General features: G+C 34.8%; 2 protein-coding genes and 1 long non-coding RNA gene across 6 annotated transcripts in view; 2 read left to right on the top strand and 1 right to left on the bottom strand.

Moving 5' to 3' along the window:
• LOC145307330 (legumain-like) overlaps window positions 1-20,423 on the top strand; it is a 53,482-nt gene extending 33,059 nt beyond the window's left edge. The window contains exon 20 of one of the 3 annotated variants that reach the window (XM_080149710.1): window positions 20,334-20,423. The gene's annotated coding sequence lies outside the window, so the exon portion shown is untranslated. Of the gene's footprint in view, window positions 1-7,161; window positions 7,176-20,333 lie in introns of those variants that run through there. The other 2 variants (XM_080149711.1, XM_080149712.1) reach the window with 2 other exon arrangements.
• A 1,779-nt stretch (window positions 20,424-22,202) lies between these two features.
• LOC145307327 (transmembrane protein 62-like) overlaps window positions 22,203-27,305 on the bottom strand; it is a 39,851-nt gene continuing 34,748 nt past the window's right edge. For both annotated transcript variants that reach the window (XM_080149705.1, XM_080149706.1), the window contains 5 exons: window positions 26,320-26,422; window positions 24,663-24,735; window positions 24,451-24,504; window positions 23,850-23,898; window positions 22,203-22,620 (listed from right to left, as the gene is read on the bottom strand). In XM_080149705.1, the coding sequence (XP_080005831.1) occupies window positions 22,568-22,620; window positions 23,850-23,898; window positions 24,451-24,504; window positions 24,663-24,735; window positions 26,320-26,422 (332 nt within the window). In that variant the 3' untranslated portion in view covers window positions 22,203-22,567. The remainder of the gene's footprint in view (window positions 22,621-23,849; window positions 23,899-24,450; window positions 24,505-24,662; window positions 24,736-26,319; window positions 26,423-27,305) is intronic.
• Window positions 22,305-27,305, top strand: part of LOC145307335 (uncharacterized) — a 202,674-nt gene continuing 197,673 nt past the window's right edge. Inside the window, exon 1 of the long non-coding RNA XR_013875399.1 lies at window positions 22,305-22,387. This is a non-coding gene — a long non-coding RNA (uncharacterized LOC145307335). The remainder of the gene's footprint in view (window positions 22,388-27,305) is intronic.

The raw sequence follows: 27,305 nt of genomic DNA, 5'->3' as shown, positions 1-27,305 counted from the left end.
ATATTTCCACAGATAGAGACAAACATTTTAATAACTAAAATGTTAACTTTCAATGTACATTACACATTGTGTTGGAATGATTTTCTTGTATTCCCTGGAAAGTTCGAACCCATTAATTCCCTTTTCCTTACACCAGAGAATGAGTGTGTTACGCGGCATTCCTAATTATCTCCGCGCTTAGCTTGTAAACAAACAAAGGCGCGCACATTTTTTCCTTGTTGATTCCCATGTGAAGAGCTACGTGAATAAAAATAATGTATTGGATGGATATACATGCGCTCTAATCCGTGGAAGATCTCAAATAAGCCTTCCTGCTTAGTTTGACGTATAATGTGGTAAGAATTTATCTTAATTCTTAATAATAAGTGTAGTATGGTATATTTTTTTACGAAGAAATTTAAAACATTAATTTTTCAACAAATAGACCATTTAACTGCTAACTTTTGACATACGAATATTTTCCTTAATTTTATTGATCATTTGAACCTAAAATTATCAATTTCTGATGCTATTTAATATGTTTCGTGCCAATTTAAAGTTTTTTAGAAATTTTATATTTTTAATTAAATTGAAATCACGCAACCTCGATATACAAAAATAATAAACCATTAATATTATGTTATTAATTTTTATATTTTTGTTTTAGATGCACCGTTTTCATGGTAATAAATACACATTTGTAAACATTCACATGTTGGTCATTCGGAGGGCTTGGAGATTAAGATTTCGTGTACGGCAAGGCATGCGTACCGAAACAATGAAAACGAGACAGAACAGATGCGGCTAAGAAAATATCTGTGAAGTTTTGTGAATGTGTTGGTTGTGATACCTTACCACACACTATTATAATCGTAATCAGTACAGTTAATTATTGTGACAATCATGGGTCCTAAAAAGAATAAAGGCGCTCAACTGGGACTACGGCTGCGCCCAGCCGTCGAGGCCCTAACCAGTGAACTAAATAAAGTGATGAAGTTGGTCAGTGAATCTTCAGAGCTTGATGTTAGACATTTCACTAAGGAGTCAATCCTTGTCCATGACAAGTTCGAGACATTCGATAGCATTATGGTCGGTTTTAGCAAGCTTGGAGTGAGAATCCAAGAGCTTGAGGAGTTTAGTGACATTTATTCTAATATAATTACTGTGCAAAAAGATTATAACGCTCTAAAAGATGCTCTAGATGCTATGGAGGAGCTCAGTGACATTCAAAGTGTTGTTGATTTAGTTGGTGATAATTTGCCTGACCATAAGGCTGAACTATATGATCGTTGCATAAAGATTGTGAAAATTATTAAAGGGTCATACTTTCCCTTACCAGAACCAATTATAAACACTTTGTCTGCTTTGATGAAACGGCTGGCCGAGGTTAAGCTTGAACCTGTGAAGCTGCCTACAACGACGGCGGGTGCTTCGACAGCATCGCCATTTGTGTCGCCGTTTGGCACACCACAGTTCGGCACCGGTTCTATATTCACGCCAGGATATATGAATCGTGTCGACGAACGTCTTCTTCCGAGCTTTGACGGTTCAGAGTCAGCCTACGTAAGTTTCAAGGACAATTTTAAAAAGCTTACCGTAGGACAGGACCCGTCATATTTACAGTTATTGTTGAGCAGTGAAAAGGTCTGCAAAAATAAAGAGTTGAGACTTCAGTTAATTCAGATTCAATCACATGAATCTCAATGGGCTTACCTCGACGCACGTTTTAAGTCCAAAACACGTCAGATGCTCTGCCTTTTCAACCAATGGGAGAAGAAGCCTAAACCGTCGGACTCCAACCAGATTGTGACAGTCTTAGCAGAGTTTGGCGGTGCAGTTAGCCAGCTCGAGCAGCTGACTAAAGATGATGATGATGAGGAAGTCACCACAAGCCAGTGGTTGACCATTATTCTCTTGGAAATGTTATCCAAGAAGTTGCCACGTGATTTCCAGGACAAGCTCAACCTGGCGTTGGGCTCGATGGATACCCCAAATATTCCTAAGCTGTTGAAGATTATAGAGGAACAGCGTGGCGCCATTTTGATGAGGTGTTCATTCGATGTAGACACCCCCTCCAAGAAGAAAGGTAATCCTGCGGCCGCAGCTACAGCCGTTGGTAAACCTGGGTCTCCAGCTAAGACCAAGAAGAAACAGCCTTGCCCGTCGGAAGGTTGTAACTCTGATCACCTGTTGTTTAAGTGCTCCAAGTTTAGGGATATGTCTGTTCCTGAACGCAAAGTCTTCATCAAGAAGATAGGCGCCTGTTTGCTCTGCTTACAAAAAGGGCATCGGGTGGCCGATTGTCCCAGAGCCGATAAGCTTGGCAGCTGTACCATTGACAGTTGCAACCAGCCTCATAATTCATTATTACATGAATCGGTTGCTAGTGGACAAGTTGCGGCGGTGTATGAGTCACAATTGTTTAGCAAGAACAATTTTATGCTGATGTTGCAACAGGTCCCGGCGTTGGCGGCTGACAAACGTCAAGTCACCGTCAATGCCATGTGGGACAGCGGAGCAAATTTGACGTTGATTTCTAGAAGTATTGCCAAGAAGTTAGAGTTGCCATCTACTGGTCGCACAGCTACTATTTCTCTGGCAGATGGAAAGAGCCAAGCATGTCCTACAGTCAAGATTTGTTTGGTTGACCGCAACCGGAATTCACATATTCTGGAGGCGGCGGTAGTGCCCAGCATTGGTACTGAAGAAGGGTTGCGTTCTATTGATCCTACAGCCGCCGCCGACATTTTCAACATGAAGCCTGATAATTTTTCTATGGTCGACGGCAAGATTGATGTTTTAATCGGCCATTTGACACCAGCTATGTTCCCGTGTGCAGATAAAATGGTTGGTGATTCTAGACTGTACAGAAGCTTATTTGGTACAGGCTATTTAGTTGTGTCTGCAGATGGCAGGACTGTTGCTAATCCTGTCGCCTGTAAAGCTGTAAAGTTGGAGGTCAGCAAGATGGAGTTCCTGAGTACTGAGAGTTTGGGAATACAGCCGCCATCAATGTGCAGCGGTTGTAAGAACTGCCGTCATTGCGCCGCCATAGCTGCCGGGCAGTCCGCCTTGGATGTGCGTAAGCGGCAGCTGATTGAAGAAGGTCTGACATTAGATCTTGAGAACCATATTTGGACGGCCTCATATCCCTACAAGCAGCCGCCAAGTGTGTTATTTGACAATTCAGAGCAGGCCTATAAGATCTGCTTACGTGACCGGCAGAGAATGATTAAAAAAGGTGAATACAGCACCTTCTGCCAAGTGTTTCAAGAAGCTGTGTCTCGTGGAGTGTATCAGAAAGCTTCGCCAGAAGACCTAGCTTATACTAAGCCCGTGTATTATTCGAGCCTAGTCTGCGCATATAAAGAGTCTATTTCCACGCCGTTGAGGATATGCGCAAATTCCAGCCTCTGCTGCAAGGGGCTAAGCCTCAATAGTATTATGATGGACGGCCCAGTTCCATTATATACTCTGATGCACAATCTTATCCGGTTCAGAAGTTTTAAGTGTGCATTCGTGGCTGATATTCAGAAGTTCTATAATTCATTATTAGCTACCTATGAAGATTCTCAGCTGAAACGTGTTTTTTTTGCTGATACAGTTGATGGAGAGCCAGAGGTCTACCTTACCAAAACCATCAACTTTGGTGAGGCCTTGGCTGGAGATATGGCCGTGACCGCCCTCAGACTCACTGGTCGTATTTTTGGTGGACGTTCCCAGCAGGATGTTCAAGACGTTTATGGATCTGAGAAGATTAGAGGTTGTGACGTTGTAGCCCAGCAGGATGTGTGGAGAGATGTTCAGCAACCACTCAGTTCTGAATTTGTTTTGTATCAAGATCCTCCATCGGTCAAATTGGAGACTTGTACTTACGTGGATGACTGTTTGAGCGGTCATAACAGTAAACCTGAAGCTGTCCAGCTGGTCCAAGAGCTGGAGGATATGATTGCACCTGGCAATTTCAAGTTTAAATCTGTTGTTTATTCTGGAGATGATGTTGACAGTGTAAAAGTTCTGGGCCTCGTTTGGGACCCTAAACAGGATAAGTTGTTCCTACCTGTCAGAGCCAACCACGGCGAGAAGATTAAGGGTAGAAAGTTACTAGAGGATCTAGACCTGGAGGATCTCTGGAGAAGTCTACCTGAGTTGATAACTAAACGTGAAGTTTGGAGAATTGTGCAACAACTTTATGACCCAATGGGTCTAGCAGCGCCATTGCTGCTTAAGTCCAAGCTTTGTCTGCGCTCAGTTTGCATACATGGATGTAACTGGGATGATGTTATACCTGGAGAGTTGAGGTCGGAGCTCGTGTCCAGCCTCCAGGACCGTTCGGCACTTGGAAATGTGTCGTTCAGACGTTCGATGGTTCCTGATAAGCCGTTGGGGCTTCCAATGCTTGTTGGTTTCTGCGATGCATCTAACCAGGCCTATGCAGCCATCACCTACCTGAGATGGCCAGTTCCTGGAGGATATGATGTAGTTTTGTGTTGCGCCAAGTCACGTGTCGCACCAGTGAAGATTGAGTCTATACCAAGGTTAGAAATGCTTAGTTGTCTAATTTTGGCCAGGCTTGTGGATACTGTAGCCAGAGCTCTACCTTTCAACATTTCTGGCAAAGTATTTTTTAGTGATAGCAGCTGTGCCCTAGCTCAGCTATCCAGTGACAGTGTTATGTTAAATGTTTTTAACAGTCATCGTGTTTCTGAGATACAACAGTTGACGAGCCCTGAAGATTGGAAATGGGTTCCAACCCAGCACAACATTGCCGATCTGGCAACGCGTGGTTTGTGTACGATTGAGGATGTACAACCTGGATCTACATACCAAGAAGGTCCAAGCTGGTTGCGCCTGGAACAGGACCAGTGGCCCGTTAAGACGGCGGGTGAGGTAAATGCATCCATTCCCGAGAGCGAGCTAAATCCCAAGATGGCGAAGCTCAAGGTAATGTTCACACAGGTAGTGGACAATGATTTCTGGAGGTCCCTGGCAAGAAGGACCTACAGGCAGGCAAGGAGGACTGTTGCAGCAGTTCTTAAGGCTGCCAACTGCTTTAAAACGCTGCTTGTCAAGAAACGTGGCGTTGCAACAATTGAGGATGGTGTTAGCAGCAATGATAGTTCTAAGCATTATGAGAACTATACTTTCACAAATACATACATGGATTCTGTTTGTGACCTGTTTTTGACTTCCTTCAACCAAGAGAAGGAGATGACCATGGACGCCGAGGGGAAATTTGACTCCCTTCAACCTTATCATCACAAGGTCCAGGTTTGTTGGCCCATTGTGGGTCATGATGGATGTTATCCTCTTAGGACATTTACAATATTGAAAATGTCCGGGAGAGGAGATGAGGCTCTTGAGGCTGCTGCTGGAGGCCCCAGGAAGATTATGAAGGACAGCCCAGGTGTTGTCTTGCTCAGCCGCCACAACAGGCTGGCGCGGCTCATCCTTCAACAGTCCCACGATGAATTGGGGCATGGAGGCCATCGTAAGACGTTGGCGCAGAGCCGCAGGTATGCATGGATCACACATGGCCGCATGGAGGCTATGAAAGTGGTCAAGAGTTGTGCTGCATGTTCCATTGAATATGCCAAGCGTTCGAGTCCCGCAATTGCTAATATTCTGCCAGATCGTGTCGAGCCCTCTATGCCCTTCAAGGAGGTGCATATGGACCTTGCGGGGCCGATCGAAGTTACGAAGCCTGGCGTTGGTACCAGGAGTTCCAAGACCAAGTACAAAGTTTGGTTGTTGATTGTGGCCTGTAGATTTACACAGGCTGTGTTTGTTGATGTGTTGACTGATTATTCAACTGAAGCCGTGCTGGTCGGCTTGAGAAAACTTCAGGCGTTTTACAATATGCCTAGAAGGGTTACCACAGACAGAGGCACCAATATGGCCGGTGCCAAGCGAATTATGGATGAACTTTTGAAGGATACCCGAATGCATTTTGAATGGCATCTGGTGCCCACCGCAGCACACTCGTTCGTGGGTACTGTGGAGAGGCAGGTTGGGCTGGTCAAGCGTGTGTTGAACAAGAAGTTGGCTGGTGCTACTGTAACCTTCAATGATTTATTGGTGTTGTGTGCTGAGACTGCAAGAGTCCTGAATTCTAAGCCATTGACCTATGCCACCCAAGGAGATGACGTCAATTGCTGGAGAATAATTTCACCTGCTGATCTGTTAGGCGGCAGGACCAACGATGCAATCTGCACCTTTGAAACAGGTTGTAAAGAGCCCATCACCAGGAGGCTGGAGAACTTGGAGGAGTTGACCCGTCAGTTCCATCAGGTGTACAAGGAGCAGCTCATGCCTGAGCTACTCAAGTCCGTCAAGTGGCGCAGCAACAAGGTGCTGCTTGAGCCGGGAGACGTGGTGCTGATCGACGATAGCACAAATTTGATGAAGAAGTTCAGATTGGGGCGTGTGGAAGAAGTGCGCCCAGGTGGGAGGACCGTGGTTTGCAAGTTCAAATTATCAGATGACGCAGCCGCCACGAGTAACGAGACTTCCGCAAGACGTCTGCTCAAGATCAATCTACCCAAAGTTTAGTATAAGTATCGTTCTTGTTTAACTTTGAATTTTATTTTACGGTAGATTTATCAGATTTTTTTCGAAAGACAAAAAACGCAAATTTTAACTCAATTTCGTTTAAACTTTCAAATCGACGCAAGATTTTTTCATTTGAAATGCAAACTTAAGTTATTTATACGTTTACGCAAGTTTTTTCAATGATTTAAGTCTTTCCGGGACCAGGGATTTTTTTCGTGGAAATTTTCCTAGGTACCTACGCAAATACGAACATTTTTATACTTGTTTGATTGAAATTCGATATGATAAAAAAGTAACACAATGAGATTTTTTTTTACATCATATAAATATTTCTTAAGATTTATTATAATCACATAGATAATTTAATATTACATATATATTAAAATTATTTCTATTTACCTTTTAACCGATGTACCTAAAGAAAAATGCAGATTTTTTTTTCGTTTTGAATTAAGTAGATCCTTTGAGTTCGAAGATTTAAGCTTAATAAGACCGCTCTATAGTGTATCTTAGCTCTGTACCTCGGCCAGACATACTACAGAACGGCAAAACTAAAGCATAAGATAATTTTATTTTGATTGCTTTGATTGATGATTCTAAAGTTTCTTGAATTATTCATGATTCTTTTAATTTTGATTTGATTTAAACATCACTAATTATGTTTATTTTCAGTTGATGGAGCCCTGCGCCAGAAATCCTGTCGGAAATTATGCAGTATCAAAAAATTGTGATGGAAAGACATAACGTCCGTCAGGATAGCTGGAACATGGCATTATTAATATTTGAAAGATTGGTTAGTTTGTATCTTGAGGGGTACATCCTAACTGAGGCCCCAAATTGCCTTAATTTTGACTGTATGAATATGTACAAGTTGCTTTCTTCTTAAAACAGAGAGAAATTGCAAACTCAGCATTTAGAGAAGTTCTTTTCTTATAATTGAGCTTTTGTTTTATTTTGGTAATTTAATTTGCATATTTCAATTGCAATTTTATTTTACGCAATTTTAATTCACGAAGATTTAAAATTATGAAATTTTAATTTTCCGATGTTTGATGATTTTTACAGTCATATTTGTTTAGATTTAAGTATCTATTTTATTAAACATGTTAGATTTAAGGATTTACCTATCTTATCTAAGAATGTCTAGATGTAAGCCCGAGTATTTTTCCGCTGGAGAAAATGCTTAATTTTGAGAAGTTTTTTATGAAAATTCTATTTTTCTTTTCTAGCAAAAAGATTTAGTAGAAAAAATGTCATTATTTAATCTTTCTTTCTTTTGATTAAAAGTTTGAGTTGATTATTTAATTATTGATGCGATTTTTAATATAAAAATCATTTGCCTATTATTATGTAGGTACCTAATCAAAGTTTAGGTACTATTGAATATTAATTCATGTATTCGCAATTACATGGTCTGTAATTCTAACTTTAATTGAGGTTATGAGGCCATGATTAATGAGATGTGTGAGTGGTAAATGTGCATTTCATGAATGTTGAATGCTTTTCCCATTCCTTATTCCTATCCTTATGTGGTAGTGGAGTCGGTTTGAGTTATTGTGGTGTTCGTAAGTTACCATAATTAATTTTAGGCCTGATGGCCATGCCATTTTAAACTCTTGTAATTTATGCGTTATGAGATTGTGATTTTGTGGACACTGTCTGCACGCATGATGTTAAGATGAGTTATTGTGTTCGATTCCCAGTGACTAGACGGGTGTGTGTTGGAATGATTTTCTTGTATTCCCTGGAAAGTTCGAACCCATTAATTCCCTTTTCCTTACACCAGAGAATGAGTGTGTTACGCGGCATTCCTAATTATCTCCGCGCTTAGCTTGTAAACAAACAAAGGCGCGCACATTTTTTCCTTGTTGATTCCCATGTGAAGAGCTACGTGAATAAAAATAATGTATTGGATGGATATACATGCGCTCTAATCCGTGGAAGATCTCAAATAAGCCTTCCTGCTTAGTTTGACGTATAATGTGGTAAGAATTTATCTTAATTCTTAATAATAAGTGTAGTATGGTATATTTTTTTACGAAGAAATTTAAAACATTAATTTTTCAACAAATAGACCATTTAACTGCTAACTTTTGACATACGAATATTTTCCTTAATTTTATTGATCATTTGAACCTAAAATTATCAATTTCTGATGCTATTTAATATGTTTCGTGCCAATTTAAAGTTTTTTAGAAATTTTATATTTTTAATTAAATTGAAATCACGCAACCTCGATATACAAAAATAATAAACCATTAATATTATGTTATTAATTTTTATATTTTTGTTTTAGATGCACCGTTTTCATGGTAATAAATACACATTTGTAAACATTCACATGTTGGTCATTCGGAGGGCTTGGAGATTAAGATTTCGTGTACGGCAAGGCATGCGTACCGAAACACACATTATGATCTAGTTTGTAAATCTTCGAGTCTTTGCCCAACTATACTTTATCTCTAGATATTTTAAAAATGGTTCATGCTGCTGCTATGTCAGGTGCGTGACTTAAAGCTATTCTAGGCTGTCCTACTGTAAAAAGCAGTAAGGTTTTTTTTTGTCTCTGCCTTAAGATTTTAAAAGCAACCGAACCGATTGAGTTCTTTGTTATATGGAAGCTTCACATTTTATTTTTTTGAGGATGGTTTTATGCTATTTTGTTCCCTTCCCTACCACTTTGAATTCCGAGATACCAAGCTCCCAAATGTTAAGTGCTGCCGCTAGTCAAGTAATTAATAGAGAAACAGAAATTTGTTGTTTACGTTCTTATGAAATAATTGAATTCTTACACTTTACGGCAATATTTTTTTCATTAATCTTTCCCTACTCCACTTAGATTTTTGTTATGAAAATAAACCACACTGAGATCTACGCATTTAATAAGGAATAGTTATTTATCGCATTGTATTATAGACAGCTTTCTGCGGATATTAACATGAGAATGAGCTTTACATAATTTTCAGTTTGACTGAGAACCAGTTCTAATCCAGCGGATATTTATCGGTTTCGAAGCTATACGGGAAAATGGATTATCAATTTTTAAAAGCAAAGCTTTTCTATAATTGGGGTCCTTCCGATCGTTGGTACGTCAATATTAGTTCTTTTCGTTTAGACTTATTAGAGTTTTCCTATCGATCTAAAACTATGCACTATGACACTATAATCAAGTCCCAAAAATATAACTATGTCCTTAAACAGTATCATGCTCATTTCAAAGCTTCGATTTTATGGGTTTTTTCTTTGATATTTATCAGGGATCTAATGAGATAAGACAATAGCCGATAAATTGATGTACATAAATTTTGATAATTATAGAGTTTTAGTTGGTTTCGAACTTGTTGTGCCCAAACTTTAATCAATTCAATTAATGATATTATTCCATATTTTATTTGTCAGCATTGTCTAATCTCTTAAGATATCTGAATTATACCTTACCACTTAATAACATGATTCTCCTTTGATTTTTAAGTCATCATCTAGAGTTGTTAACCGAAAAAATATAAAAAAAATAATTATGAAACTTTGGGGACTAGTGTAATAAACAGCCCAATGTCCCATCGCTCCATGAAAAAACTCGTTTATTGGTTAGCTCAAAAAATTTGGGTACTTCTATTAAATTTTGATTTTTTGGTTTTAAAATAGGAGTTTTGACTAATAATTTATTTTTTTCTTATCATTAACTGATAATTTCTCGTTCATTGCCTTATTCCTTTAGATTCCTGGTTAAAATGAAAATTTAGTTTGAAGAAAAAACAAGAAAAATACACCTATAAAAGAATTAAAAAATATAAATATTGACGCTTTCACTTGAAGTATCATTGTGAGCACTGAATTTTGGGTCCGGTTAGGTAAGATTGTATAAGGAGGCGAGGGTGTGGGGGGGGGGGTGTTGCCATAATTACACTGGTACCCAAAGTTTTATAACAATATAACTACTTTTCAACAAATAATACTATTACCCTTATGTATCCTTATAATAAAGTAACAGGATGTGTGTTTGTCTGTGTATTTGTCTTTGTGTTTGTCTCTACCGAAGGATCTCGCCAACAACTGAACCGATCGGGTTCTCCTTTACAGGGTAGCTTTTCATAGGTCCCAGGAAAGTTTATAACTATTTTGGGGGAGATTACAACCACCCTGCCAAGAGAAATCGCCCCTAGAAAAGAATTACCTACTCCCTCCCCCCCCCAAAAAAAAAAACTAAATTAAAAAAATAGGTTTTGGAATTATACTCCCCCTTCCTCAAGTGCCCCCAGAGGCCTCTAGGGGGCGTAGCCGCTATCCTATTATATAAAGTAATAAGCGTTTTTTGTCTGTACCAAAGGATCTTGCTAACCGCTGAACTGATATTGTTCTCCTTTACAGTGAAGCTTTTTATAGGTCCTGGGAAGGTTTTGAACTATTTTTTGGGGAGGGTGTCTTCACCCCCTCCCTCCCAAAAATATTTTTGAAAAATTTTGAAACTGAATTTTAAATGGGATGAGATCGACGTTCCCCCTACTTCCTAAGTGCCTCTAGAGGCTTCTAGGGGCTTAGCGGCTAGTATTGTATAAAGTAATAATTTTTTTTCTTCTGAATCTTAAGTTCTAAAAAACTACTAAACCGATTGAGTTCTCTATTTCGGGTAAGCTTTACATCAGTCAACAAATGAAATACTGTATTTATAATACTTTAGGTACCAGTGTAATCAAGAGTCCAATGTCCCCTAACTCTCTGGTAAAGGCTATTACATCGTTTTTAATATAAACATGACATTACAAGATTAATCTAATCTAAGACATGTTGGCCCTGAAGGTCCCAAGCCCAGAGCTAACAAAATTTTTATTTAGCTTTCTCTTACTAAATTAGATAAATTTGAATCTTTTATGACAAACTTGTTAAGACATTATTTTCTAATAAAGTTGACCTTTTATTTGCTTTTGACACTTTTTATTTTTAGGTTTTCAATATTTTAAAATATAACTAGCGGCTGCGCCCATAGCATCTAAGGGCTATGTATTCAAAGGTTTTGAAAAATAGGTTAAAACCATCTTGAAGTCTTGAATTAGAATAGTAGCTTGAAACCATCGCGGGACCATGTTATAAGCATCTTTATAAATATGTCCTAACAATGTAAGATGTCCTGGAGCAGTATCATGCTTATTCAGTTATGCCACTCTTATACAATTGTTAATGTTCATTTTAGACCTTCGATTTTATGGATGTTGACATCCTTGTTTCTCTGATATTTATCAGGGATCTAAATGGATAAGACAATGGCCGATAAATTTAAATACATCCACATTGATGGTAAACATAATTAGTAATTACCCATTCTGTAGATTACAATTAGGGTTGGAAACGTTTGAACACTAAAGATAATAATGATAGATTATTGAATTTTGATTAGTTAAGTTTTCAAACTTGTTTGTAAAAAAGTAATTTTCATCAAAATATCGTCCATTGTCTTAGTCTTTAAGATTCCTAGTTAAAACGAAAATTTAGTTTAAAGTAAAAACAAGAAATATAAATCCATAACTGCAATGCTCAAAAACAAAATATTGGCGCTTTCACTCGAAGTACCTTGATGAGCACTGAAACCTTCAATTTTGGGTCAGGTTAGGATAGGTTGTATAAGGAGAAGGGGGGTGGCATTTTTCTTGAAACGTTTTTAATTTGAGGCACATCTTTGAGCAAATAAAATGAAGTTTTCAACGCATTATTCTAAAATTATTTTTACTCTTACAATTATACATTTTAAAATCCACGGAATGCTGTTTAGTGTATATAATATGATGCTATAAATAACTATTTTAGTGTGGCTACGAATCTAAGTTTTCCCTATTGATTTGATAGGTTTTGAGTCAAAATGAAAAAAAAAATATTATATTGTAGAAATCAGAAATTTACTTGCGCGATAACTGTTTACAATATGCACAATTACAATTATAAAACGGGACCACTTTTGTAGATTAAAATAATTGGTGTAAAAGTTTGAACACTTCCTTTTTGTAGACACACCATACCCAGGGATGTAGGGATCATTGAGCAGTAAATTACATTTTTACCCAAGGAGGGAGGGTACAGTGGACTATATTTTCAAAGGTACCCAAATTTATTACCATCCTTGCCTATATTTAGCATAAAAACTTTGGGTACTTTTATTTAATTTTGATTAGTTGGTTCCAGACAAGTATTGCCCAATCAATGATTTTAATCTACAATAGGGGTTATTTTATTTTCAGTATAGCTTTGAAACCTATTTATATCCGCAGGATTAGTACCGGTTCAAAGCCATACTAAACAATTTTATATGAATATTAAAATGAAAAAACATAACATCAATACCAGATTTGTAAGCCCAGGACTTCGGCTCCTCAAAACCGTAATTAATCTTTTAAATTTACTATCCGCGGAATGCTGTCTATAATACGATGCAATAAATAACTATTATCATCATTGTGGATGCATTTCAATTAAACATTCATTGTCTTATCCCAATTAAAATTGTAACTTTCACTCAGGATACCTTGTTGAGCACTAAATCCTAAAACCTTTGAAATTTAAAGGACAACTCTAACATGCCTAAATTAACGAAAAGGTATTGACAGACATACAGACGTAAACAGATGGACAGACAGACAGACGGAGAGACAGATAGACAAATGGGCAGATCGACGGAAAGACAGACAGACAAACTGACGGACAGACAGACGGACATATACTTTTAAGAATATTTTGAGTGTTAATTAAAATTATGCATTAAATTAAATTAAAATAGGCACGTCAGAATTTTTATATCAATTTCAAAATTTGTATGGTGATTCTTGTGGTTGATAGGTAGACTTCAGAAATCGTAGGAACTCTATAATTGTTACCTGAATGTCCTTACGTCCATTCTAAACAGCTAATTTTTGTGTTATATAATTTTTTGATTGATCTGATTTTTGAAATACTGATTCCTAGTACAACAAAGTATAATTTTGTAAGCGTAGCATCTATAAAAATGTAAGTATGTCCTTAATCATTATTCTTTATCTAAGCAGTTTTCAACGAATTTACTCAAAATTTTGTTTAATCTTTTAAACATTTATATTCTGATTATTTAGTTCTGACACTCTAAAAGTGTTAATGTTCATTTATCACACCTTTTCAGAGATTCGCTTTTATGGAAGTTGTCATCCTTGTTTACCTATTTTGACCCCACCCTTTTAAATTTTTTTATGAGCAAATCATTTTGTTATTTAAATTTCCTTGTCTTAAATTAGTAAATGGGTTAATATTTGGCTTTATTTCTTAAAATGTTTTTAAGATGCATTTGTTTGAGCAAACAAGGAGGGCGGTTTGTGACATTATTAGTTTGAGTATGGGGAATGTCTTGGTTTATAACAGGTGCAACTCATTACCATGCAGTTAGGACCTCTAGACAAAATTCGTGCAATTAAAGATTTGGCTATCTATTTGGTGTTACCTTACTTAATACCCTTGGGCGATTGAGCGCGTTACATTGCAATTTAGACACAAGTAGGTTCAAGGTGGGGTTGAGAGGACTTTTACCCAAAGCGTCACCGAGCCCCTAGAGGTAATACTGGTATAAGGACAAGTATGTTCATAAGAAGAACAGCATTATTTTACTATACTGCATTTAACATGGACAAGTATAAATATAAGTAGAGCAGCAATACTATACAATAGTGATGTTTAAGTAATGTTGAAGTATATTCATAAATAGAACGGCAAAATTATATTATGCTGTCCCTAGTAATCTCTCCTCGTGGAGTAAGCATGAAAAAAAGTAGGTTGCTTACTTAATTGTGCCATTTTTGTGGTAAATTACTGATTTTAACAAGTGCATATATATCCACAAGTTTGTCAGCAACATTATGATAATCTAAATTTAACCCTTAAAGATTGGGCTCCAATTCCCACCTTAATAGATCAGGGGGGGGGGGGGTTCATATTGACCCCCCCCCTCTATCTCGGCTCCTGTTACAGTTAGAGACATAAAACATTTTTTCTGGTGGTTCATGTGTATTTTTAGAGAAAATTACTTTTTCTAGTCATAGCGGTCAGTAGTAAAAGCCGGACAAAAAACGGTCATAAAGTCGGTCAGGGAGCGGTCAAATGGTCATAACACCACTTTTCTCAGAAGTTCATTGATATCTAAGTATTCACCAAAAAATTTTTAGGTTTTCCTTATACACAAAAGTCATAATGTAGAAATTAAGATTTATTTAAAATTTTTTCTAAATTTGGTGCCACCTAACTGACTATGACCGGACGCCACGACCGACACAGACCAGATATCCTTATAAGATTAACTCTTGCCGACGTATAATTACAAAACTTAAATAGTCATGAAGTCACAACTCTCTATCTTACCTACAAAAAAAATGACATTGAAATAACTAGAGGGGGGGGTCAATATGACTCCCCCCCCCCCCAATCTGTAAGGGTTAACAAGGACATTAGTAACGCAACATTATTCCTTCTAATGTTAACAAGGACAGTTATATACATATGTAAAACAACAACATTATACTATACTAATTTAAAACAAGGATAAGTATATCCATAAGTAGGGCAGCAACATTAAACTATTTAACAAAGTATCCTCATTCCTCTCCCCCTCTGTTTTTTAAAAACTTTCTGAATATAATTGGTTCTTACACAAATAATTTTTTTTTTTATTACTCCCTTATCATTTCTATGGCATTGGGGTACCCAAAAATATAGGTACCCTAAAGTTTTTCTGTGTGTGTGTTTTTGTTATGCAGCAAATGCTACAATAATATTTATAATTCAGTACCAAATTTTGCCCTGGATTGTTGGGCTTGTTTTTATAGCTTGTAAGCTCATTTATTTGATTGGATCCAACTGTAAAACTGTAAAAATTGAATTTTGGTACTTTTCTTCTAGGGGCTAGTGGAACAAAAGATCCCCCAAAACACTAAAAATGTAAGTTCTGAGCTTATTTTTTAAGATATCAATCTGATTTTTTTAAAGAAAACTTTTTTAACATAACTTAACTAATTAACCGTTACAGATTTCATTTCGGGACTTCCTTTCTAGAGGCTAGTGGAGCAAAAGACCCACTCTAAAACTATAAATATGAGTTCTGAGCTTATTTTTAGTAGCAAAGCTATTCTATAATTAGTAGTGAAGCTACTCTATTATTTGCAATGTCTATCTGTCTGTCCATCCATCTGTCCATCTGTCCATCTGTCAGAGACAGAAAGGGTGAAACATGATTTTTTCAACTCCTATAAAAGATACAGAGCTGAAATTTTTAGGGGTAATTATGGTAATAATCTTCATATTTTCATTAAGTTTCAATAAGTTTTGCCAATTGTTTGGGGTGCTAGATCGATTCTTACATTTTTAAGAACTTTCAAGCTTTTTTTGAAAGGAATGGTAATTTCCATTTCAGGTTGTAAATCTTTTTTATTCCCAAAACTTTTAACCTTGGAACTAAAACTTGTGGGTATAAATAATCCCAATAATAGAAAAATGCTTTTAACTCTAAAAACTTAATTTTTTCATCACAATGTGTATAATAAGGGAAAAATTCCGACATTTATTCGGCCCCCTTTTCAACATATCTCTTTAGATCTCTGGTAAATTATGCTTTTGAAAATCAAAACTCATTTTGATGAAATTTTATTTTGTTGATATTTTTTTGTTAATAAAGTTAGGATCATGAAAATATCATTAACCTTACAAGACTCAAAAAAATACTTTCAACTTAAAACTTATTTTAACTTTTTACTTAAAACTTATGTAAGTTACTTTTTCTTAAGTTACTTTTTCAAAATTTAGGCTCTTTCTAAAATTTTTTTCTTGTGTGGAAATGTTAGATCAAGAACATATGCTACTTTTTTTGATACACTAAGTAAAATGGTCTGTAAACCCTGAAAAATACTTTTTGTGTGTCATGCTGCATGTCTTAGTTCCTAAATGCCAAATTTCATTGGGGGTGGGGGTTATCATACCTGTACATCCCTCCCCCCTTAGACATCAGTGCACTTCATTGCTTGTTTTTATATATAATAGCTTTAAATTTTTTTTTGAATAAAAGTCTTATCCCAAATGACAAATACTATATTAGATATTTTACTATTATTTATTTATTCTAAATGTTAATAATAATTCATGAATATTTATTGTAAATATTAAAGAAACATGTGTTAGAAAGAGTAGTTTTGTGTATTTCATATCAATATTAAATATATTTTATTTTTAGTAATTTTTTCTCAAGAGTTTACTTCATTGGAGAACAGAGTTGATAAGTCAATCAAAATATCATTAGAGTACATTAGAATCACTCCAAAGACAGATTGTCTCAGTCTGTGGTTAGAGTGGTTTTGCTGGAACTTTATAACACAACTTTAAATCAGAAACAGAAGATTGATTTATGCAGAAAACTAGTGAATTTGATTTAAACATCTAATTTGTATAAATTTAAAACAAATTTTCATCAGTCATTTTTTAAATATGAAAAGAATATAAAATTGTTGAATGTATTGTAATACTGTATAATATCATGTAGTTTAATATAATTTGACTTACAAAGTTTTTTTTTACATTAATTATAGGTTCAATTTTGCCAATTTTCATCATGAAAGTAGGAAATAAATCACAAAAATGGCTTGTTTAAGTAAGAATTTTGTAACAAAAATGGAAGATTTAAGTGGGAGATTAATCACAAAAATGGCTTGTTTGAGTAAGAATTTTGTAGCCAAAATGGAAGATATAAGTAGGAATTTAATCACAAAAATGGCTTGTTTAAGTAAGGATTTTGTAACAAAAATGGAAGATATAAGTGGGAAGTTAATCACAAAAATGGCTTATTTAAGTAAGGATTTTGCAACCAAAATGGATGATTTAAGTAAGTAATCAACCCCAAAAATGGCTTATTTAAGTAAGGGTTTTGCAACAAAAATGGATGATTTAAGTAAGCAATCAACCCCAAAAATGGCTTAATTAAGTAAGGATTTTGCAACAAAAATGGATGATTTAAGTAAGTAATCAACCCCAAAAATGGCTTATTTAAGTAAGGATTTTGTAGCAAAATTGGATGATTTAAGTAAGCAATCAACCCCAAAAATGGCTTATTTAAGTAGGGATTTTGTAGCAAAAATGGATGATTTAAGTAAGCAATCAACCCCAAAAATGGCTTATTTAAGTAAGGATTTTGCAACAAAAATGGATGATTTAAGTAAGTAATTAACCCCAAAAATGTCTTATTTAAGTAAGGTTTTTGCAACCAAAATGGATGATTTAAGTAAGTAATCAACCCCAAAAATGGCTTATTTAAGTAAGGTTTTTGCAACAAAAATGGATGATTTAAGTAAGCAATCAACCCCAAAAATGGCTTACTTAAATCATCCATTTTGGTTGCAAAATCCTTACTTAAATAAGCCATTTTTGGGGTTGATTGCTTACTTAAATCATCCATTTTTGCTACAAAAACCTTACTTAAATAAGCCATTTTTGGGGTTGATTACTTACTTAAATCATCCATTTTGGTTGCAAAAACCTTACTTAAATAAGACATTTTTGGGGTTAATTACTTACTTAAATCATCCATTTTGGTTGCAAAATCCTTACTTAAATAAGTAATCAACCCCAAAAATGGCTTATTTAAGTAAGAATTTTGCAACAAAAATGGATGATTTAAGTAAGTAATCAACCCCAAAAATGGCTTACTTAAGTAAGGATTTTGCAGCAAAAATGGAGGATTTAAGTAAGCAATCAACCCCAAAAATGGCTTGTTTAAGTAAGGATTTTGTAGCAAAAATGGAAGATATAAGTAGGACATTAATCACAAAAATTGCTTGTTTAAGTAAGGATTTTGTAGCAAAAATGGAAGATATAAGTAGGACATTAATCACAAAAATGGCTTGTTTAAGTAAGCAATCAACTACAAATATAGCCTAAATGGCTGAGAAGGGATTAAATTTTGAGGAAAAATAATCCGGATTAAAATCTTAATCTGTAAGACATTTACCTCAAAAGCGTCCGATTTTGCTGATTCTTATCAGCCACCCTTATTTTTGGGGTTTTTTAGGGGTTTATAGGGCAATAATAGTTCTTCAAGTAAGCAATTAACCTACGAAAATGGCTCGTTAGTCCGACATGTCCGATTTAAGTAAGCCACTTTTGTTGTAAAGTGCGGACTTTCCCGATGTGAGCACGTCCTACTTAAATCTGACAAAAATGCTTATATAAGCACAAAAAAAGGTAAATTGCTGAGACAGAGATTACTAGGGTGAAATTTAATCGACTTTAGCAAGGATTTTAAGATAAGTTATGGTGTATAAAGTTGTCACTTTGTTATGAGAAAGCCAATAAAACACAATCATATGATATTTTGAACCAATAGAAACATATCTTAAGAAAAATAGACATAATCATTGAAAATAAAAAAAAAATTTGTTAGAATTTTAAGCATTTCCAAGCAGTTTACAAATGTAATCTACTAATTCTAGTAATTTTTTCTAAGAATAGTTGATTGGCCTTTTAAACTTTTTATAACCTTATGAAACAAAATTAGTTTTTGCCACCTTAAATAAGAAATCATAGTATTTTAAAGACTTTCATGGATGATCTCATATATACTAAAAGAAACAATTTATTCTTAAGCCACATTCTTTTTGTTAATATACACTATTAGGTACTCTAAACTAATACTGAGATTTTTAAAAATAATAAATCATAATCAATTATGAGTTTCTTTTACCTTAAAACACATTTTACATTATTAAAAATGCCTTAAAAGTGATTTATAATTAAAATTAAATTACATTTGTTTCTTTGATATTACATTTTAGCCTTCTCCTGTTGACTTATAAAGTCCCAAAAAGTGTGGATTTGGATTGTCCATTGAATGTAGATAGTTTTAGGCACCTTAACTGTCCAATTTGGTCAATTTGGAGCAAAATTAGAAAGATTTACATGAAGATACAAATTTTTCATTTCAACTTTTTGCTGTGTAAAAGATAATTTTACAACAATACTTTGAAATAAGATATCTCAAAAAGTATTAGAGCTAGAAAAATGTTAGAGACCTTTTTAGAAAGCTCCAATATCTGTCATTTCAACTGTAATGTGAACGAATTTGCATGATTAACATGAAAGACAAAATAAGACAATAGAGCAGGTTAGGTGAAGGTGGTCTAAAAATAAAAGTAAAATTTGATCACCAACAGTAATTTTAAGATTTTCTACTATGGGAAGGTACTAACTCAATTTAGGGAAAGCATGTTCTGAACTCACTATAAGGTCCCAGTACATCCTGTGTAAACCGTTTCTGCGGGGGGTTTTTCCTAACCTAACACGCCTTTGGGTGGGGTGTGTGGGGATAGAAAACCCCCAAAACAGAGAGGGATAATTCCTCGTTTTTATGACGTCACATGGATAATCTTTTACACAATTTGGGCTTTGTATACAGATACTATTAGGGACATGTACTAGAACATATCAAAGTTTGAAGGTCATATCTCAACCAGGGAGGGAGTACTGGCCCTTCAAAGTCGACTACAGAAAATCCAATTTTTTTCTTGCAAAGGGTAGAAGATTTAGGTATAAGGAAAATGCGCTAAAACCATTTTTAGATGTTGACACCTAAGTTTTGAATTTTAGATTTTACTGTACTTTTTAAATAAAAAACTGAATATTTTTTTGTTGTTCTATTAATTGCATTAAAAAACGAAGAAAATAAGCCATTAATCATTAAATTCTGATAATTATAAGTGGGGTAAAATTGCTTTCAAAAAAGTTTTCATTAAAAAAACACACTGTATTATTTATTTTTTCAGGTTTTTTGATTTGATTTTGGCCAAGAAGAAATTAATTATCTTATTTATAAAATGTTATAAAAAGAAAAATATATTTTAGAGCAATTAAAATTTGTTAAGTTTTGACACTCACCTTACAATATTCAACACACCCCATAAATAAACAAGGATGACAACATCCATAAAAGCGAAGCACTGAAACGTTAGGACAAACGGACAATAACACTTGTATAGTGTCAGAACTGAATAATCAAAATATAAATGTATAAAAGTCGAACCAAATTGTAAGTAAATTTGTTGAAAAACTGCTGGATACAGGATAATGTTTATGAACATACTTACATTTCTAGGACTTGATTATAGAGTTGCTTCGCTTATAACATTATACTTTCTTGTCCCAGGAATTAATTAATCCAAAAATCAGATCAATCGGATGATTAGATCATAGGAAAATTTGTTATTAAAAAAGTAAAAATAACGACATGTTTAAAATGGACGTACGAACATTCTGGTAATGATTACAGAGTTGCCACGCTTTCTAAATCGTACCTAACTACTAAAGGAATTACCATGCAAAGTTTGAAATCGTTAAGACAATTCTAACATGCCAAAATTAACGAAAAAAGCTATCCATTATGGACGGACGTACCGACCCTAATTATAGAAAAGCTTCGCTTTTAAAAAGCGAGTAGGATGTAAGGAGAAATTTATACCAAAATTGTAACATGCCAAGAATCATGAAAAGAACTAACCGTTGCGCACGAACTGGCGTATGTAAAGAGCCTAATTATAGAAAAGCTTTACTTTGAAAAGCTTGAATACATGACCAGAGAGAGAGAGAGAGAGAGAGAGAGAGAGAGAGAGAGAGAGAGAGAGAGAGAGAGAGAGAGAGAGAGAGAGAGAGAGAGAGAGAGAGAGAGAGAGAGTGAGTGAGAGAGAGAGAGAGAGAGAGCGAGAGAGAGAGAGAGAGAGAGAGTGAGAGAGAGAGAGAGAGAGAGAAGGAGAGAGAGAGAGAGAGAGAGAGAGAGAGAGAGAGAGAGAGAGAGAGAGAGAGAGAGAGAGAGAGAAAGATAGAGAGAGAGAGAGAGAGAGAGAAAGAAAGAGAGAGGGGACAATAGGCTGTTTATTATCCTCCAGGTGGTCTCTGTACAGGTAAAAATAAAAAATAAATTAAGAGTTAAAGGTAAGCTTATTGAACAAAATATGCATGTTTTTTTCTTCAAATATGTGAATAACATTAAAAAAGACGCATATTTTTTTTTAAGTTAACCTGTAACTTAATTTTTTAAAAATCTTAATCCTTATCTTAAAATTGGGCAGATTGGCAACCCCAGTAACTAGATCATACCAATTCATTAAAATATAATGATGACAAAATCCATAAAAGCAACGCTCTGAAACGGTAGGACAAACGAACATTAGAACTTGTAGAATGTCAGAACTGAATAAGCAGAATATAAATGTTCTAATGTGAAAACAAAATATTTAGTAAATTTGTTGAAAAACTGCTTGATTACCTACAGGTAAATGTTTAGGGAAAAACTAAATTTTTATGACTTAATTATAGAAATGCTACGCTCATAACATTGTATTTTGTTGTCCTAGAAATCAGATCAATCGGGTGATTATATCACATAAAAGTTAGTTGTTAGAAATCTACATGTTTAAAATGGAAGTACGGACATTCTGCTCAGATTAAAGAGTAGCTACACTTTCTAAATCTTGCCTAACTTCTAAAGGAATCACCACGCAAAGTTTGAAATCGATATGACAATTCTAACATGCTTAAATTAACAAAAAAAGAGCTATTAGTTACGAATGGGCAGACGGACTATTATAGAAAAGCTATTTTAAAAAATTTAAAATACAATGCGAAAAATAATTATTATGTTGATTTTCAATACTTTATTTTAAAAAAAGTAAATAAACACAAAAAACAATAAAAAAATTTGTATAAACTAATTAAATACATGGATCTAAAGGGATAAGACAATGGCTGATAAACTGATGTACATCCCCATTAATAATACACAAAATTACCCCTTATGTAGATTACATTTAGTAGTTAAAACTAGGTACTCAACTTCATAAAAAAACAATCAAAAGTCCCAAGAGTTGTTAAGCCAACAAATAAGGAAATATTATTATAAAACTTTGGGGACTAGTGTAATAAACAGCCCATTGTCCCATCCTTCTCTATAATGAAATACATATAATGTAAATATCAATTTGACTAGATTTGTGCAGGTTCCAGGCTATTTTCTTGATTCATTTATCCAGTAGCTGACTAAACCATTGCAAACGAAGCCTAAAAAAAACAAATAAGGATTAGATACCGGATATCTGGCCGGATAACCGGATAACGGCCGGCTGATTTCTCATGCCGAATAACAAGAAAGTTTTAAAATCCAGCAAAATGGATATCCGGCCAACAGGATGCCGGAAATCCGGCATGAGAAATCAGCCGGATATCCGGTTAATTTTAATATCCGGTATCTGGTCAACTGGATATCTGGCCCACCCCTACAATGAACGATGTACAATCCCAATTATCCAGAGTTAATTAAGTTGAGTGTTCAACGTTTCATTCAACCTACTATTATAATCTACAAAAGGTGTAATTTTGTGTATCATCATTGGAGATTTAAGTTAATTTATCGACCATAGCCTTATCCCTTTAAATCCCTGAAAATTAACCCTTTTTAAAAGGATAAAATAAAAGATTTTAAATAAAGCTCCCAAAGCAAACAAATTAGAGATTTTAAACAACAGTCAAAGTGAGTTTAAGAGTATAATTATTTATCTCATCGTATTATAGACAGCTTTCCGCCGATATTAGATGAAAAATTAAACAAATAAAATCAGATTTTGTTAACCCAGAGGGTCCTATCTTTTATGGTAGCCGAGAAAATCACGTTTCTCCGAAAACCTTTCATACGGACAGACGGACATTTCGAATTATAGAGTAGCTTCTCTATTAAAAAAAACTATATAACTTGAAATTTGTTTAATTAACCTTTATTCCTTTAAATGTGTAAAGGGGGTGCTATTTAAGTCGTCACCCCCCCCCCACTCCAATCCTGAGTACTTTAATAGTTACTAGCGGCTAAGCCCCTAGAGGCCCTAGGGGCACTTGAGGAGGGGAGAGTCGAATTTGATAATCCAATTTTTATTTTAGATTTTAGGAATCTCCCTCAAAATAGTTATAAACCTTTCCGGGACCTATGAGAAGCTACCCTGTTAAGGAGAACCCGATCGGTTCAGTGGTTACCGAGATCCTTCGGTACAAACAAACAGACAGACTAACAGACAAAGATCCTTTTACTTTATTATAAGGATTTCTCGCATCGTATTATAAACAGCTTTCCGCAGATATAAAATGTTAATCTTATAATTGTACATTTTTATATTCGTAGAAAACTGGATTTAAAACAATGCTAACCATAATTTTTCAGTTTGGCTGAGAACCGGTTCCAATCCACCAGATGTTAATCGGTTTCGACGCGATCATACTGGAAACTGATTTAGATACATTACCTGCTATAATCATTGATATTTCCATAGGCGCTATCAATAAGCAAATCTCCTTAATTAAAAAATATATATATATATAATACAAAGTAGCTTGATGTATGTGCGTCAGTCCGTCCGTCTGTCTGTCCGTCTGTCTGTCCGTCTGTCTGTGCGTCCGTCTCTCAAGATCTCGTAACCACTGAACCCTACTCTTCAGGGAATATCTACTGGTCCTAGGGTGGTTTTAAGCTATTCTCTTGGGGCATGGTACACCCCCAACCCCCCAAAAATAAAAATCCCCCCCCACTCCCAATTTTTTTAGGCAATTAATTTAAGATTAATGCAAATTTAATGGTCACAGCACCAGAAGTACTTAATATTAATATTAATTACCTCTTGGGGCAAAGCCCCTAGTGAAGCCGCTAGTTCTATTATGTAAAGTAGTAAGCATTTTGCAGACAGACATACAGACAGACAGACAGACATACAGACAAGACATACAGACAGACATACAGACAGACATACAGACAGACATACAGACAGACATATAGACAGACATATAGACAGACATATAGACAGACATATAGACAGACAGACATACAGACAGAAAGAAAAAAATGATTACCTTAAATATTCCAAGTTTTGAAGGGAAAAAATAGAGAACGACTAACAACACCGCCTATAACAAAATAAATAAAAGTGTTAGGATGTTTGTCTGTGTGTTTGTGATTTAGCGAACCACTGCACTGGACTGATATGTGTTATCCATAGACACACCCACACACACACACACACTCACACACACACACAACCACACTTACACACACACACACCTACCTGTGAGCTGAGAACTAGAGTAACAGGAATATTTGAAACTGCCAGCAGAAACTTCCCTCTGGAACCTTCCAACCTAGAAATGATAAAACAGGATTAGTTCAGGGAGGGATGGAACATTGGACTGTTTATTACACCATTCCCCTTATAATAAGGATTCTCATTCGGTTTCTTGACAACTTTGGGGACTTACACTTTATTTTGATTGGTTGATTAATTAAATTTAGTTTCCAATCGTTTCAAACACTAATTGTAATCTACAGAAGGGGTGATTTTGTGTACCATCACTGGGGATTTACATAAATTCATCGGCCATTGTCTTATCCCTTTAGATCCCTGGGATTAATTGCGTGAAAATTTCACAGGTACCCAAAGTTTTATAACCACGTTATCTTATTTGTCAGCACAAAAACTTTTATTGAATTTTTATTGGTTGGTTTCAGTAGTAATGATCAAACTTTTCAACCATTAATCCCAAATAATGAACTGCAACCAAATACAAGAAAACATGAATTTAAAGTTAGACGGGTTCTTAACTTATTTAATACAAAAATATCACAGTAGAGTTTATATCTATGAAATGAGTTATCAAATAAAACAAAAAGGTGATGTTAGCTAATGATTTCTCAAATAAAATTATAAAACGTTTTTTCATTTAATTTCACCTATTTTATTGTTTTGATTTTGTTTAACTTTCAAAATCTTCCAAAAAAATAAGAAAAATCTTTGAATTATTGGTCAATTTAAGTTCAAAGATTTTTTTTCATTGTAAAAATTAATTCAAAAAAAATGTTAGAAAAAAATGTTCCAAATCAAATAAAAAAAATCTTTGAAATATTGGTCAATTTAAGTTAAAAAATTTTCTTTCATTGTAAAAATTAATTTCATTCAATCAAGATGGCGTCAATACATGTAAAATAATATTTTCAAAACAAAAAACAATTTTTTCACAGATTGAATTTCAAAAATCGGACTGACAGTTTTTCCAAAGTTGGTAAGATCTATCGAATGGAAAAGATTTGAAACAGATATATTATTTCTTTATACTAAAACATATTTTTTTCTCATGTTTTTTCCCACGCTCAGATATTTTTCCCACGGTTCAAATAAATGAAATTAAATGAAAATTATAAATTATAAATGAAAAAAGCTAAATAAATGAATTAACATTTACTTGAACCAAATATCGCGTTTTTTGCAATCGAATGATATTTTTTTCCAAAAAATATAATTGTTAAAACCAGCCAAATTAATTTTATTCACTAGACACAATTTTTTGGGTCTGCTAGAAATTTTTATTTTATATTTGTCTGCTAGGATCATAACAAATTCAAAGGTAATTGTGAACTAGTCCCCAAAGCCAAACAAACACTTTATGTGAGTCCCCAAGGTTTGAAACCCTGAAAATATTGAATATTCATTGTCCCATTCCTAGATCCATGTATATTACCTCCATTTAAATTTATATAGTAGAGTCTAGAAAATATATTACCTCCATTTAAATTTATATAGTAGAGTCTAGAAAATATATTACCTCAATTTAAATAGGTATAGCAGAGTCTAGAAAATATATTACCTCCATTTAAATTTGTACAGCAGAGTCTAGAAAATATATTACCTCCATCTAAATTTTAATAGCAGAGTCTAGAAAATATATTACCTCCATTTAAATTTGTACAGCAGCGTCCAGAAAAGTGGAGTATGAAAGAAATAGAGATGAACAAAACTTGTCACGTAATTATAGAAGCTGGGCAACATTTGACCTAAACATAAATATCTTGTTAGTTACGGATATCCGCTGGATTAGAACCTGTTTTCTGCTATACTATCCGCATAATGTCCGCGGAAAGCTGTCTATGATACGATGATATAAATATCATAAATGTCTCTGTGTCTATCTAAGTGTCTGCAGAGAGAGAGAGGGGACAATAGGCTGTTTATCATACTAACCCCCAAAGTCTTATAACAACGTTTTCTTATTTGTAAGCTTAACAACCTTTGGGACTTTTATTGAATTTTAATTAGTTGGTTCATTTTATTGAGTGTCCAAACGTTTCAACCACTAATTGTAATCTAGAGAAGATGTAATTTTGTGTATCATTATTATGGATGTACATCAATTTTTCGGACAATATCTTATCCCTTTAGATCCCTGAGATGTTTGAGTGTACTGAAGGATCTCACTAACTGCTCAATAAATATGGTCCAAAGATCGGAAAATATATAACTATTTTTGGGGAAGGGTAACATTAGAAAAAAAAGACAAACCCCCTAATTTTTTTGTCTACTTTATCTTTTAAAAATAAAATGGGGAGGGGTGGGCTTGCAGATTTCCCCAACTCCAGTGCCCCTAGAGGCCTCTAAGGGCGTAATGGATGTTTATCTGTCTGTATGTAAACACACAATCACACACACACCCACATATACACACACACATACACACACACAAACACACATACTTACCGTTAACAATGGTGCTCCAAGGTAGGATAATTACTTTATGGCCGATCACACACAAACACACACACATACACATTACACACAGAAATACACACACATAAATACACACACATTCCTACACACACAAACACACACACTTACCGTTAACAATGGTGCTCCAAGGTAGGATAATTACTCTATGGCCGA

The sequence above is a fragment of the Acartia tonsa genome, chromosome 15 (assembly GCF_053477335.1).
Source record: "Acartia tonsa isolate MP-2025a chromosome 15, ASM5347733v1, whole genome shotgun sequence".
Taxonomy (NCBI): domain Eukaryota; kingdom Metazoa; phylum Arthropoda; class Copepoda; order Calanoida; family Acartiidae; genus Acartia; species Acartia tonsa.
This window is presented reverse-complemented; position numbering and strand designations above follow the sequence as displayed.